Source organism: Lutra lutra, chromosome 8 (assembly GCF_902655055.1).
Source record: "Lutra lutra chromosome 8, mLutLut1.2, whole genome shotgun sequence".
Taxonomy (NCBI): Eukaryota; Metazoa; Chordata; class Mammalia; order Carnivora; family Mustelidae; genus Lutra; species Lutra lutra.
Window position 1 is genome coordinate 35,516,705 of NC_062285.1, and position 14,256 is coordinate 35,530,960.

A 14,256-nucleotide genomic window follows, 5' to 3' on the forward strand; every position below is an offset into this window, starting at 1 on the left:
AAAGGCTTCCGGAAGTAGGCACTGGTTAAAATTGAAACCCAGCTGCTCTTTAATGGCGAACTGTCTAATTTGGGGAAAGGGAAGATGAGACAGTGTGGGGAAAATAAAGCTGGCAACATGTTGGGTCCCAAAGGTACAGGACCTTGTTGTTTGGACAAGGATTTGGGAGAGATGAAGAATCAGCATGGGACAGACTTTGATGTCACAGACCCAGGGTCAAATTCCAGCTTCCAAGTTAATAACTACCTCACATTAGGCAAATTATTTAACTTAGTGCCTTTCTTCATCAAAGGGGAATTGAGACAACCACTTCATAGGACTGCTATGAGGCAGTAGAGCATCGTGGTTAAGAATCGGCTTTGGAATAAGACTACCTTTGGACTGGTTTGAATTCCAGTCTACCACTTACTTGCTGCGTGACCTTTAACAAATTACTTCTCTGTGCCTGCATCCTCATCTGTGAAATGAGACTCAGACTTAGATGTAGAGCAGTTAGTACATTTAGCACTTAACATCTGACACATAAAAGGTGTTCACTAGGGGCGCCTGGGTGGCTCAGTGGGTTAAACCTCTGCCTTTGGCTCAGGTCATGATCCCAAGGTCCTGGGATTGAGCCCTGCATTGGGCTCTCTGCTTGGCAGGGAACCTGCTTCTCCCTCTCTCTCTGCCTGCCTCCCTGTCTACTTGTGATCTCTGTCAAATAAATACATAAAATCTTTTAAAAAAAAAACAACGGTGTTCACTAAATGATAACTTTTTTCCCTCCTTTTTCCTGGTGGGCAATGGAAAGCTGATCTAGGACGTGGAGGAGGGGCCCATTGGGGACGGTTCAGGCTTATGGCAGCGCCAAGGGGTCTGGACAGGCCAGATTACAATAATCCAGGCAAGAAATAAAATGAGAATCTTCTTGCAGGAAGGAAGAGATGTGAGTGATTCTTGTGAAGAACTGAAGGGCCTGGCAGTGGCTTAAACATGCCAGGGACAAATAGTGTTTGAAACATGGATCAGCAGGAAAAGATATATATTGCTCCCACTAGGAACATCTGGAGTGGGTAGGTAAGAAGAGAGTGTAGAAGAAAAGTTTGTCTGGCTGTTGAGTTTAAAGTGGCAGCCACAAAGCAGGGGATGGCAATATGTACAAAAAAGAGTGCTACCACCTAACACCTGCTAGGATGGGACTATCAAAACAGAGAAAACATGGGGGCAAGGATGTGGAGAAATTCAAACTCTTGAGCACTGTTGATGAGAATGTAAAATGGAACAGCAACTGCAGAAATTGGTAAGGCAGTTTCTCAGAGTTAAAAATAGAATTACTGTATGATCCAGCAATTTCATTTCTGGGCACCCACCCAGAATTGAAAGCAGTGTCTCCAACACGTATCTGCACACTCATGTCCATTGCAACATTGTTCGCAATAGCCCAAAAGGGAAACAACTCAAATGTCCTCTGATGGACGAATGGATAAACAAAATGTGGTCTATACACACACACCATAGAATGCTCTTTAGCCTCAAAAAGGAATAAAATTCTGCTACATGCTACAACATGGATGAACCCTGAAAATATGCTAAGTGAAATAAGCCAGACAAAGAAGGACAAATACCGTGTGATTCCACTTATCTCAGATACCTGAAATAGTTAAAATTCATAGACACAAAAAGAAAAGAGATTCCTAGGGGTTTGGAGAGAAGGGAGATGGGGAGATAGTTTAATGGGGAAAAAAAAATCTTCACTATGGGATAAAAAAAGTTCTGGAAAAAAAAATTCTGGAGATGGATGGTAGTAATGGTTGCATAACGAGTGATGTACTTAATGCAACTGAAGTGTACACTAAAAAATGGTTAAAATAGTCTATGTGTACTTTGTCACAATTAAAAGGAAAAGAGAGAGGTGAACCATGAAGCCAGGGTATTATACTTAAACATAAATGGATGACATTGGAGGGATAGGGAAAGATGTTAGTTTTAATGTTTATTATAATAAAATGGTTAAGAAAGGATGTTAAAAATAAGCAGAGTATAGGAAATGAAACTGCCAGTCATTTGGGTAAAAAAAATTTGTAACAGTGGCAAATAAAAATCCCGGAACAATGGCAGCAGGGACACATGGTGTCCATGTCCAATAGGAACTTGGAAAGGGCAGCCAGAGCATGGCAAAAAATCTGACTCGAAGTTGGAAGTCGACTGCAGAGAGGGACAACTGAAGTTGCAGGTGATGATAGTAATCATCCAGAGGAAGGCGCATGAAGAGGAGGAGAACGGAGGCAAGTCTTAGGAAGGACACCTACACGAAGGGAGAAAACGTAACTGGGAGGACAGGCTGTGGAGACATGGGTGAACATGGGTCATGGTACCTGTGAGAACCAGTTCCAGAGGGGCTGAAGCCATGCAGAGGATGTAAGGGCGGCGAAAGGGATCTGGCGGAGGCTCCAAGACTAAGTCAGTAGTTCTAGAAATGTGGGGAGGAAGCCACATTGCCATAAAGACAAAAATGTCCGGATGTATTGGTAAAGAGTTTGGATGAAGGTATGGGGCGCCTGGCTGGCTCAGTCAGACCAGCATGCAACTCTTGATCTTGGGGTCCTGAGTTTGAGCCCCACTTTGGGTGTAGATGTTACTGAAAAAATAAACAAAGAAAAGTCTGGATGAAGGCGAAGAAAAATAAATAGCTGACATTTAAATAGAGGAAACTGGAACATTTATAGGGAGGGAAGAGAGGAGGAGAGTCTAATGGCATGTGGATGTAGGCAGGAGAGGTTGGAATGCAAAGCACAAGGGAAAGTCAGCTTTGGTGAGGGGACATGACTGGCAGGAAAGAAAAAAAGTGAAGATCTGGAAAAGCACAAAGTTAGAGGACCATGTGAGGTGGTCTCTCTAAGTAACAAGGTTGGTCAGGAGTGTTGGAAGGCAAGGATGGGTTTGAGGCCTTACAGCTCTCAAACAGCAGTGGGCTTGTTAAACATGCAGAATTGCGGGACCCAGCCCAGGGCCAGTAGCCAGAATCTGATCTTAACAAGATTCTCCATGTGTTAAAGTCTGCAAGCCACTGCTTTTGTAGAGTGCCTTGCAATGGTGGGTTTAAAATATATCTTTTATTTTTTAAAAAAGATTTTATGTATTTATTTGAGGTAGAGAGAGAGCGAGCCAGCAAGCATGTGCAGGGGTAGGAGCCGGACAGAGGAAGAAGCAGGTTCCCCAGTGAGCAGGAAGCCCAATGTGGGACTTGATCGTAGGACCCTGGGATCAAGACCTGAGCGTAAAGTAGTTGCTGAACAGACTGAGCCACCCAGGAGCGCTGAGAATGACTTACAATGTTGACTCTACCACAGAATTACCAGGAAAGCTTTGAAAAATTCTGATGCCCAGGCTGTAACCCAGACCAATGAAAAACTCTGAGGTAGTGTTCAAGCATCTGATTTTTTTTTTTTTTTTACGCCCAGGTGTTTTATTTTGCCTTGTTTTTTGAAAGATTTTAAGTAATCTCTATACCGAACATAGGGCTTGAACTCACAACTTGGAGATCAAGAGTTGCATGCTCCACCAACTGAGCCAGCAGGGACCCCAAAGGCCCAGGATTTTAAATCCCTAAATGGGCAGCCTAGATTGGCGACCATTGGTTAAGAGCATTGCAAAGCCAAACATAAACTCACTAAAATTTGTTAAGTAAATCAAAACAGCAGCTGTGGGAGAGGTCGCAGGGAATACACAGGAGACTGTTTAACAGCAGGGAGGGGCTTGACGTGAGTGCAGTGGTTGGATAGGTCTGGAGCCCCCCAACCACCCAATGCTGCAGATGAGCCAGAGGATGCGGACACTGGGAGTGAGGTCTGATCTGGAACGGAAGCCAGGGGTCATGGAGGGCAGGGCCAGGGTGGGGGCAGGGGGAACAATGAGGGAATTTCTCCAGTTTGCAGCCATTCTTGTTCTGCAGTCCTTTCCCAGGGTCGGATTAGAGGAACATCCATAACCTTTATCCGAGTTCACCAGCAGGGTGTGGGATGAATGCGACAGCCTGCTGGGATGAGGTGTGGCTAAGGATGGAAGTGTAAACCCCAGGACCTTTGCCATAAGTCAGTGTTATTAAACTTCAGTTTGCATCACGCCCTCCAGAGGGCTGATTACGACAGACAGCCCAGATGCACCCTCAGTCAGCATAAGCCAGAACTTGCATTTCTAACAAATTCCCAGGTGAGGCTGGCGGTCCAGAGTCTAGCCTCAGAACCAGCATAATAGATTACGTGCCCACAGGAAGATAGTGGAGACTCACTAAGGAAGGCTGAGGTAGTGGGGCCAGCCCCAAGCACGCTCATTTCCGCAGACCTATGCGGTCTGTAGGGAACGTTCTCTTCGAACTACACCAGAGAGCAGGATTGGGGGTAATCTGCCCTGTCTTCAGTACAGCGTACCCTAGTGGGAGCAGAACCATGGCAAGAGGAAAGAGAGGAATTCAAGCTGCAGCAAGGGTTCAGAGAAGACCATGGAGAGAGACTGCTGAATGGAAGGCCCCAGCTGACAAAAAGCCGGCTCTGTGGGCCTGGCCTGTGCCGCCAGGCCTGCCCAAATTATGGCTGACAGCACCCAGCCCTCCTGCAGTGACTACCTTGCAAAAAGGGAAGAAAAATCTTTCTACTACTTTAAGCAGTATGTTCTTTTTAACCCTCTACTGTAGTCCAATTCTTCTGAATGGTTTTTCTCCTTTTACTATGAACTCAGTGGCAGCAGCTATTTTTTCCTCTTTCCCACTATTAGTAATTAGGCAACGTAACTAGGCACACAGCTGGTATTTAATACTTACTGAGAACTTGCGAACGAGTCAGTCAATCTTCATCTTAGTTCTTGGGGCACACACAGACCAGGCTTCACTTGAAAGTCTCTGCCTTCCTACTGCAGACTCAACTCCTCCCAAAGCGAAAACCTTGAATCCAATCCAAGGAACTGACTCCACCGCTATAAAAAATTCTATCTAGTGTTTAACTGGGTAGAATAGAGCTACTCCTTCCTTGTCATTCGCTGTCCAGAATGAGGTTCAAATCCAAGATTCTAGGAGCAGGTAGTGCTTTTCCAAACCTGCAGACTTCTCAAAGGGATCTGAATTTATATGCAGGTCATGGAAGCAGAAGGGGGTTGGGATTTCAGTGCACAATTGCCAAATCTGGGGATTTTCCAGCTGCCTTGGTGGGTAGTTCACACTGAAGGTTTTTGCTATAACTGCCCAAGGAATTAGAGGAGTGAGCATTGGTAGCAGAAAGGGGACTAAAACAGACGTGCAGATGTCCTCCTTTAAAAAAACCCAAGGGAAAACCATGAGGCCAGGGAAACAGATCTGCAGGGCCCATCTACAGAGAACCCAAACCTCATTCCCAGTTGGCCTAGAATCCAGCCCCCCAGGAGAAAAGGTCCAATAGCATTTCTTTCAAAGGCAAGCCTTGCATAACATTTAATGACACAGGCCATTCACCTCACCAGGAAGATTACAGGGTGAAGGTCGACCTCCAGGAGTCCAACCCTGGGTTATTCTCTCAGTTCTTTTCTAATACCACTCTCACAGGATGTAGATAATGGCAAAACTGAACCCCCAGAGGGACTACTTGTTTATAAAATCAAGATCCCTTTCCTTCCTCAATGACAGGAATCGGTTCAGAGACAGAAGACTTTAATGTTTAAGAGAAGCGCTACAGATGTTTCCCAAATGTCAAAAAGAAAAGTTCCACAGTTTTGAGACTAATCCTCATTGACAATTTGTGACTTCCTTCCTTTTCCCTAAATCTTGCCCTGCCAGCTTTCTCTTTATGTAGCAATTTGAAGCAAGTGGCTGAGTAGGGGGATTGTTGTGTGAGCTGTTACCTGTGAGGCCTAACAAATGTTCACGTCAAATGGTTCCAAAAAAAGAGCTGGGTTAACAGCACCCGCCATACCAAGTTTTAAACAGGTTTGATCTGTGAAAGATACTTTGTTTTGGTCCCAAGGAGATAAATCGGGGAATGCCCTAAAGGGCGCTCAGCTAAGACCGAAGTTCCTACTACAAAATAAATCAAACCCGATCATTAGCTGAAACAGTCCCAAAATGCTGGCCTTTGTTTAGTGAGGAATTCATGTCACAGCAGGAGGGGTTGCAGCTGGGAATCCAGAAGTCAGGAATCAATCTCTTCATGCATTTTAAGGATGTTATACTAATACACACAGTGGGCAGAGCTGATGCTGAACAGGCCGGTGTCACAACTGGCATGACAATGAAGGGAGCCAGGCCAGAACAGAGGCCCCGTGGCCCAGGGCCTACCAGTGCAGAAAGAGGCACTGAAACACCATCTCACCAGCAGCCGATCAAATCTGGGGTTTACTAATATTTTCACTTGGAGTTGATTTTTTAATAAATATATTAGTCAATAATAATATATCAACAGGGACACTTCAGGGGCAACTGGGTGGCTCAGTCACTGAAGCATCTGATTCTGATTTCGGATCAGGTCATGATCTCATGGGTTGTGAGAGTGAGCTCTGTGCTCAGTGGGGAGTCTGCTTGAGATTCTTTCTTTCCCTTTCCCTCTGCCCTGTTCCCTACTAGCCAGCTCTCCCTCTCAAATAAATAAATCTTTAAAAAAAAAAAAAAAAATAGGGACAATCTAATACCAAACAACTGGAGGCCAAGAGGGATCTGTCACATTCCCAGAAAGTGATAAACCTACATGAACAGAGATTTGGAAATTGGTACTATTTGTGGTAGAATTTTTACAGAAGGGGATTATTTTCATAAGGCCAAATAAGCATAAAAAGGCCAGAAATTTTGGTGTCTTAGAACTACAACCAACTGATCGTAAGATAGCTACTTTGTCTTTTTTTCAAGTAAGCCCTACCACCTGAAGTGGGGCTCAAACCCACCACCCCAAGATCAAGAGAGTCACATGTTCCATGACTGAGCCAGTGAGGTGCCCCAAGATGGCCACTTTATCCATTCTCTTTCTCCCCTGTAACAAAAACCTTCCTAGGAACAGGAAATAAAAACTAAATAAATGAGGCAGGCAGAAAGCAGCTGCTTACGTAGCCTCGTAGCTCCCACTTCTGGCCACGTGTAATTCACACAAGGCCCCAGGCTCCAGCTGCCTGGTGTCCCCTTATAATAAGCTGAATTTTTTACCTCCTGGACCCTAGTCCATCCGAGATTTTGGAAGGAGAGAAAAAGTAGTGTATGCAGTGTGTAAAGGTATGTAACCAAGTGCTAGGGGTGTGTGGGTGGTACTGGGACGGGGCCAGCTGGGAGTACTTCATCCTAGACCTTTGTGGAACTGCCAGCCAGTTTTAGTACTGCTCTGAGGTTCCAGGCAAAGCACAGCCCAGCCTCACCTGCACAGGGCCCACCCCCACTGCCTGCCCCTACACCGCCCACCCGCCCTGAGGGGAAATGGGCTGGCATGTTTTAGGTGGTGGTGCTGGGGCCTAGTTCAAACCTTTGTCCCAAAGATAAAAGTGACACATGGACACACACAACTCACACATATCAGAGCCTTACTATTTTAAGAATGTACTTTATACAAAATAACCAGTTCATATGGAAATAAATCTACAGACCTCTGAGGATCAAAAAGCTTTTTAAAAAGTTCTTTTAAAAAATTATCCAAACACACAATATTGAACTAACTATTGAGGTAAGTGTCGCTCTCAGTGAAACAGGGAATCAGCAGACCACGACAAAATATACACAATATAAAAATAAATAGCATTCCCCTTTCCAGTACTGGCCAGGAAAGTTCACACGGCTTTTGCAGCAGGAGCAAAGAATCCCTGACACTGTGTGCCGCAGGCTGGTGGAGACTGGCCTGGGCTCCCAGGAGCTGTGTGCAAGGCAGGAGAGTGAGGTACCTGAGTCCCAGCTAGGGAAAAAGGGTCACACGAAGGATACTGAACGGGGTTCAGCATTTCAATAACTTACTCAACATCCACACCCCCTGTTCCCAACCCCATCCCACCCTTTCAAAAACACATGCAGGACAATTAGTTGGTTATCAGGCGTTTCTACTTAAAAGTTCAGTCAGTCCCCTGGTACACAGTGAGAGACAAAGACGAGCCGGGGAGACAGCCCCTCTAAATTTCTGGTTAGCAAAGACCTACAAAGCAGAGACACGTAAACACCCAACCTGGAGACAAAGCTTGTGTCACAGCTTCATATAAGAGATGACATGCAGAAATGTTCACTCAAGTTCTGTTTTCCCAAATGAAAAGCAGGGCAAGGCTTGGTGTCCTAAGGCTCCATATTACAGAGTCCAACCCACCAAAAAAGGAAAAAGGATTTCTTATCATGCAGCAAATCTCAATCACATTCTTAGTTCCTAGACAGTTATGTGAGCCCAGGAATAAAAGCCCCTGCCTGCTCAACCCAAATTCCCAGTATTCTCACTGGAGTGTTGAACAGAAAGCTATTAGCCAGGAATGCATTCCAGAACCCCCCCCCCCCCCTGCCCCGAGGTGGAACAATCATTAAACTCACACACACACACACACACACACACACACACACAGCTGACTTCCTCACTGGAGGTCCATGCAGAAGCTGGCAGGGGTGAGCGGACTGACAGTCACAAGGTGGGGGCGCTAGCAATAATGCTCAAAAACTCTAAGCCTTCATTTCTTTGAGAGCATGTCAGCATTCTGACACTATGTAACTGTCCTTGTCTTGGGACTGCTCAGGTCAGACTTGCTGTGAAATTTCAGATTAGGTAGGTCTTAAGAGCAGTATATTATTTATAGATTTGAATTTTCATTAAAGGAAAAAAGGGGAAGGAAAATCCAACCAAGTGGTATGGCTCGAGAGCTTGTTTCTGACATTGGTGATGACCACAACACTGGGATTTCGCATGTTCTGGACAGCACTTTGCATCCTCTTTGACTCTAGGAGTTACCATAAATGATAATACAGCAGACACGTGCCATGGGGTAATGACACCAATTACTAATGAGAAGCATTTCCAAGGTCTGAGCGCTAGGCCCGGGTGAATCGACACTGAAAGCTGTGGTCTGAGTGAACGAAGGTGCACACACCCCCTACAGATCTTCAGGTTTTCAATGAACATAAACATGAAGAGGAGCATGACAGTTTTGTCTTCTGAGAGCTTGGGCTCAGCAGGAATAAAAGATTCATGACTAAGAAGCTCATGTGCACTGACTGAACCAAACCAATGTGATTAAGGAGAGGAAGAGTGGCTTTCATTTTATTTTTAGAAGGTGGGATGGAAGAAGTTATATGAACAAGAATCTTCACATTTTGCCCTTACTCTTCACATGAATCTACCATAATAAATTTCAACCAACAACTACTTTTTAAAAGAACAGACTCTGAGGGAAAAACAAACAACAAACCCAAACCAGAAACCTTTCAAAAAGCTTTACTTTTCTTTCTGGGTTGTTTATTCCTCCTGGGTCTTAGGGAAAAAGATCCTAACTTATTAACAACGCTAATAAAGGCTAGCCAGGACTGTTCAATCAGACAGGTGTGCGAGTTTCCTCATTTCCCGTGGAGCCCAGTTCCCCGCTCCTGGGGACTCCTGAGAACTCCTGAGAGCTGACCTGAGGACACCATGTGAGAGTCCTCCTAGTCCGACAGCGGACCATTTTTAGGACCTCCTCACACACTACTTTCTAGTTATAACATATCACACACCACCACCCCCTCATGGAGAAGAGGGCAAATGGATCTGCATCTGTTTAAGACACTTGGGAAGAGAAGTGCCAGAGGAGAAAGATAGGAGAGAAGAATAAGTCCCGCTTAGGGGAGGAGTGCTCAGCAGGTCCCAGCAGCTCCATGGTCACATGTGCTCCTGCAGTCTTGCAGCTCCTGACTGCTGGTACCTGTAATGCACGACCCAGCTCCCACATGGGGCACAACCAGGTTGGCAAGTCTGCTGTTGCCCTTGCTCCCAGTGTTATGATACAGTAGTTCAATTCTTGATATTGTTCTTCCTTAACATTTTCTCACCTCTCTATATACTAAGAAGGCAGGCTCAGGATAAAAGAATTGACTGATTTCTTCCTATATTGTTCACAGCTTTTCTCTAGCAACAGGTAACGGGGGTAAGGGGCTGGGAGAGGAGAAAAGGTTACCTCGAATGGGGGCGGGGGGGGGATGGGCACAGATCAGCCCAACTATTGCTTATGGTCCACTCCTCCCCACACCCCAGGGTCCTCTAGCACAAAGCAATGCCTCCAACCTCAGCACCAGGGGAACAGGCCCTGTGGCTACTTGTGTCAGGCAGCAGCCAAAGGCCTCTCTCTCACACCAACGTTCACATGAGAAGATGAAGGCTGTTGGCGGCAGAACGCTCCGGGTCTAGACCGACTCTAACTAGACCTGAGCCAGCTATCAAGACCAGTTGGTCTTTCTCTCCTCCCTGCTTCTACACAGACACAAAAACAGGAGGAGTAATGCATCGGCCATGTGAACTAATCCTATGCTCAAGAGCTGAACCATGTTCTTCCTACAGGGACAGCACTGACCTCTTCATGCTTCCAAACCAGATCATGCCAGTGACCGCTTTCTAACCAGAATTAGGACCAAATGAGAACACAGCCTCAAAACTCATTCCACTTAAACGCACATCAAATTTAAAACTGGAGTCTATTACAGAAAAAAATCTATGTTTTTGCACATCACATCTTAAAGGCTCCTGTGTTCCCTACGCAACTCTCAATCCTGCCTGAGCCATGAGCCACAGTGCCAGCTCAATAATCATTCCCTTATTTGTATGAGTTTCCTTTACACTGGAGCTGGTGTCTTGGGTTCCATCTCTATAACATGGATGTTTGCAATTTGTTTCTTTTCCTAAATAGCATAGCACAGCAAACTTTAAAAATGATAGTTCCATGTTTCATCAAGGATGCTGGAATTGGAGGGAAAGATTCTAATGGCCCCTCACAAGGCTGAATTTGTAAGAAACTAGGGCAGATTAATATTATATGGGAGCTTTTCTACTATCCCAAAGGCATGCTTAAAAATATGCTATTCTTTACAAAAACCTGTTAACTTCAGGGAATTTTTCCTTAGGGTTTTTTTTTTCTTCCCCCCCCTTTGTGGGATATTCGAAGTTTAAAACATAGGAGTCCTAACTTTGGTGGCATCTCAGCTAAAATCAAATACAGAATGCTAAACAAGAACAATCCAGTGTAATTCACTTCTAAAACCATAACAAAGTAATTTAATACTGTAGAATTGTTTCCTATCACAGATATGACAAATGATTTCCAAGGACTTGTTCCTGAAAGCTATTTTAAATCACCATGACTTATTTTACTATGATTCACTTAACATGAATTAAAACTATATATACGGAGATATTCCTAAATTCAAACTGTAAATCTATAGAATACATTTTTCCTATTCAAAACTGTGCAATTTCTTTATTGATACTAACATATACAAACCTGAGTAGTCACTTCCACAAACTGTGATTCGTGCCAGAAAGCTTTGTGTGATGTCTACCAGATCACAGGCCCAGCAGGTCTGTGAAGAGGATGATTCATTTTATATTCTAATAAGCAAAACACTCTAGTGATCCCAATTCCTGATACTGGTTTACAGCTATCCGGTAGGGCTGGTGGCAAATCAGGAAGGGCAATGCTCTCTGAAATCCAGGCTCCGGGCCACTGGATGAGAGGCAGACTGTCTTCTAGGCTGACGCTTCTGGGAGGCCGTGCGTGAGCACTCCACCTCCAAACCGAGACACTCAACAGTTAGGGGGCAGTGCAACGGTACCCTCTCCGGCTGATTGGAAAGAAGGCCTTTAACGAACAAAGGACGGCTAGTTCCTGAAAAAACAGTGACGATTTACAAGAGTAAACTTTTTCTACCCTCTTCTCCAGCTCCCGAAAGTATTCAGTGTGACATGATTGTAAACAGATAAGGATCACTCTAGTGCTGCGTGCCCACCACAGTTAGGACTTCATTTCTTCCACATCCCCACCCACCCTTCCCACTTATGTACAATACATTCACCACCAACAACAAAAATTATTTTTAAAAGGCAACATGAAAATTCTGTAAACTGGACCCAGCTCCAAACACATTAATACTACGAGTAGTCCCTTCCCCAAATATATACCTGAGTTTAGCTGCTCATGAAAGTTCAGAAGCACCACTCCATTCTTAAGTGTGACCCCCTCCCCCAAGTTTAAGATGATTTTCCCTGAACGAGAGTCTCAGGACTTAGAACAGCCATCACTAATTTCAGTTCATTTGTTCTTGACCATCAGCCATACGAGAGATTCCCCAACCAAGGACCTTTACAAGCTGGTGTTAGTCTAAGGAGTATGCTTCTAAGGCTCCAGGAAAGGCTCCAGCTCTTGGACGGCGAGATGGGATGCCCTGTGAAGGGGTGTGGCAGGGTAACAGGAATAGAGATGGGCAGGGATCGTTTCCCTAAATTCTCCATGTTCCAGTCTTCATGTGCAGCTTTCTGTTTCCTTGGGGTTTATTTCCTCCTTGGACTAGCTCTGAGAGACAATTAAAGACAATTAAGCAAAATTAACAATTGTGTTGTTTAAAGTAATTCAATAAGCCAAAGAGCTGTACATGTTCCTCTCCATCAGGGAAAGTGGCTTGGTCTTGTTTTAGCCATCACAGTTTACTTCCAGAGGGTGGGCTATCAGGCTCCAGACCTCTGCACGCAGACCCCCAACCTCAGCTCTCAGGAGCAGTAGGACTCCCCCCATACTAGGGGATGAAACTGATGTTGCTGATGACAATCACTTCACAGTGGTCAAGGAAGAGGGGGAAGTGAGACAGTGCGTGGAGAGAGCCGGAACGCAGTGATTTGCACACAAGAAGCACTTGAAGGGAGCTACTTTTAAAAACCTGAGTGCGGGGGCACCTGGGTGGCTCGGTGGGTTGGGGCCTCTGCCTTCAGCTCAGGTCATGATCCCGGGATCCTGGGATCGAGCCCCGCATCGGGCTCTCTGCTCAGCAGGGAGCCTGCTTCCTCCTCTCTCTCTGTCTGCCTCTCTGCCTACTTTGTGATCTCTGTCTGTCAAATGAATAAATGGAATCTTAAAAAAAAAAAAAACAAAAAAACCTGAGTGTGTCATTTCTCTGATGAAATAGGTGGAAAGAGATAAAAAATATGAAGCTATCATATCAAAATAAATGCTAGTGGCCAATTTGGAAAAATGAGGCTTGAACAATCCCCAAACAGCTGGTTAACACAACAAGAGAAACACATGGAAACAATATAGAAGCTACTTCTGAGGTCATCTTCTCGTTTTTTCCCCACTGTGGAATCCATTGGGAGCACCCGGCCCGAGTGGCCCTTTCTCCTTGGCTGGCAGTAGGACATGATGCACTTTCCAGTTCAAGGTCCTCTATTAACAGGACACCTTAAAAGATTTTCTCAGAGTCACAATAAACTCACAATGAACATTTCCTACTCCCTGGAATCACAACATAAGTTCTAAGTTTCGATAATTTTTACCTGATCGAGAGGAAGTGTGGGGGGTTTATGTGGTGGTAGCTCTTCCTGGGACGCTGCTGGTGCTGGGGTCTTTGGGAACGAGGACTGTGACTGGCCTGGATGCATTTGCATTCTATAGCCACAAGAAAAGAGCAGTTAAGAATTAATGAAGACATACTAATCAGAAAGGAAAGAGTTACTTCAATTACGAAAATCTCAGGCAGATACTGCCTTTTTAGGAATCAATTATGGAATCGATAGGAGAAGAAAGCGACAATTTGTGCCTCCAGGTGTGATGCAGTCAGTACATGATACCACCTAGGAGGGCTCTTGACATGGGTTTAACTGGACTCCAAACAGGAGGGAACAATGAAAAGAATCCAAAATCTGGGACATCACACATGAGAACTAGCCTCAAATCTTTGAAAAGCAAAATGGAACAAAACAAAGACAGAATCCACGTTGTAAATTAAGAGACTAAATAGAGCAACCAAATGTAAAAACGTTGACCTTACATGTATCTTGGCTGGCGGAGGGGAGATAAAACAAACACAACTATAAAAGACATTTTGGGGACAACTGGAGAAATTAAATAAGGACTCTACATTAAAACACTATCAGTGCTATTTTCTGCGGGTAGAGTAACAGTTTGATATTGTGCTCCAGGAGAATGTCATTATCCCTAGCAAATGCATGGTCATGAAGTCTGCAACTTACTTCCCAATGGTTTAAAAGAAAAGACAAAGAAATAAAACAAACATATTTAGTGAGGTATAAAATTAATATAGCAAAATGTTAAATGTGGAAGAGGTCTTGGAGGTAAGCTTAG

General features: G+C 44.7%; 2 protein-coding genes across 8 annotated transcripts in view; both read right to left on the bottom strand.

Moving 5' to 3' along the window:
* SLC25A18 (solute carrier family 25 member 18) overlaps positions 1-5,467 on the bottom strand; it is a 30,354-nt gene extending 24,887 nt beyond the window's left edge. The window contains exon 1 of one of the 3 annotated variants that reach the window (XM_047741267.1): positions 4,796-5,467. The gene's annotated coding sequence lies outside the window, so the exon portion shown is untranslated. The remainder of the gene's footprint in view (positions 1-4,795) is intronic. The other 2 variants (XM_047741266.1, XM_047741264.1) reach the window with 2 other exon arrangements.
* A 2,037-nt stretch (positions 5,468-7,504) lies between these two features.
* The window catches only part of LOC125107250 (cat eye syndrome critical region protein 2), a 180,147-nt gene continuing 173,395 nt past the window's right edge, over positions 7,505-14,256 (bottom strand). For all 5 annotated transcript variants that reach the window (XM_047742159.1, XM_047742160.1, XM_047742161.1 and 2 more), the window contains 2 exons: positions 13,449-13,560; positions 7,505-12,474 (listed from right to left, as the gene is read on the bottom strand). In XM_047742159.1, the coding sequence (XP_047598115.1) occupies positions 12,469-12,474; positions 13,449-13,560 (118 nt within the window). In that variant the 3' untranslated portion in view covers positions 7,505-12,468. The remainder of the gene's footprint in view (positions 12,475-13,448; positions 13,561-14,256) is intronic.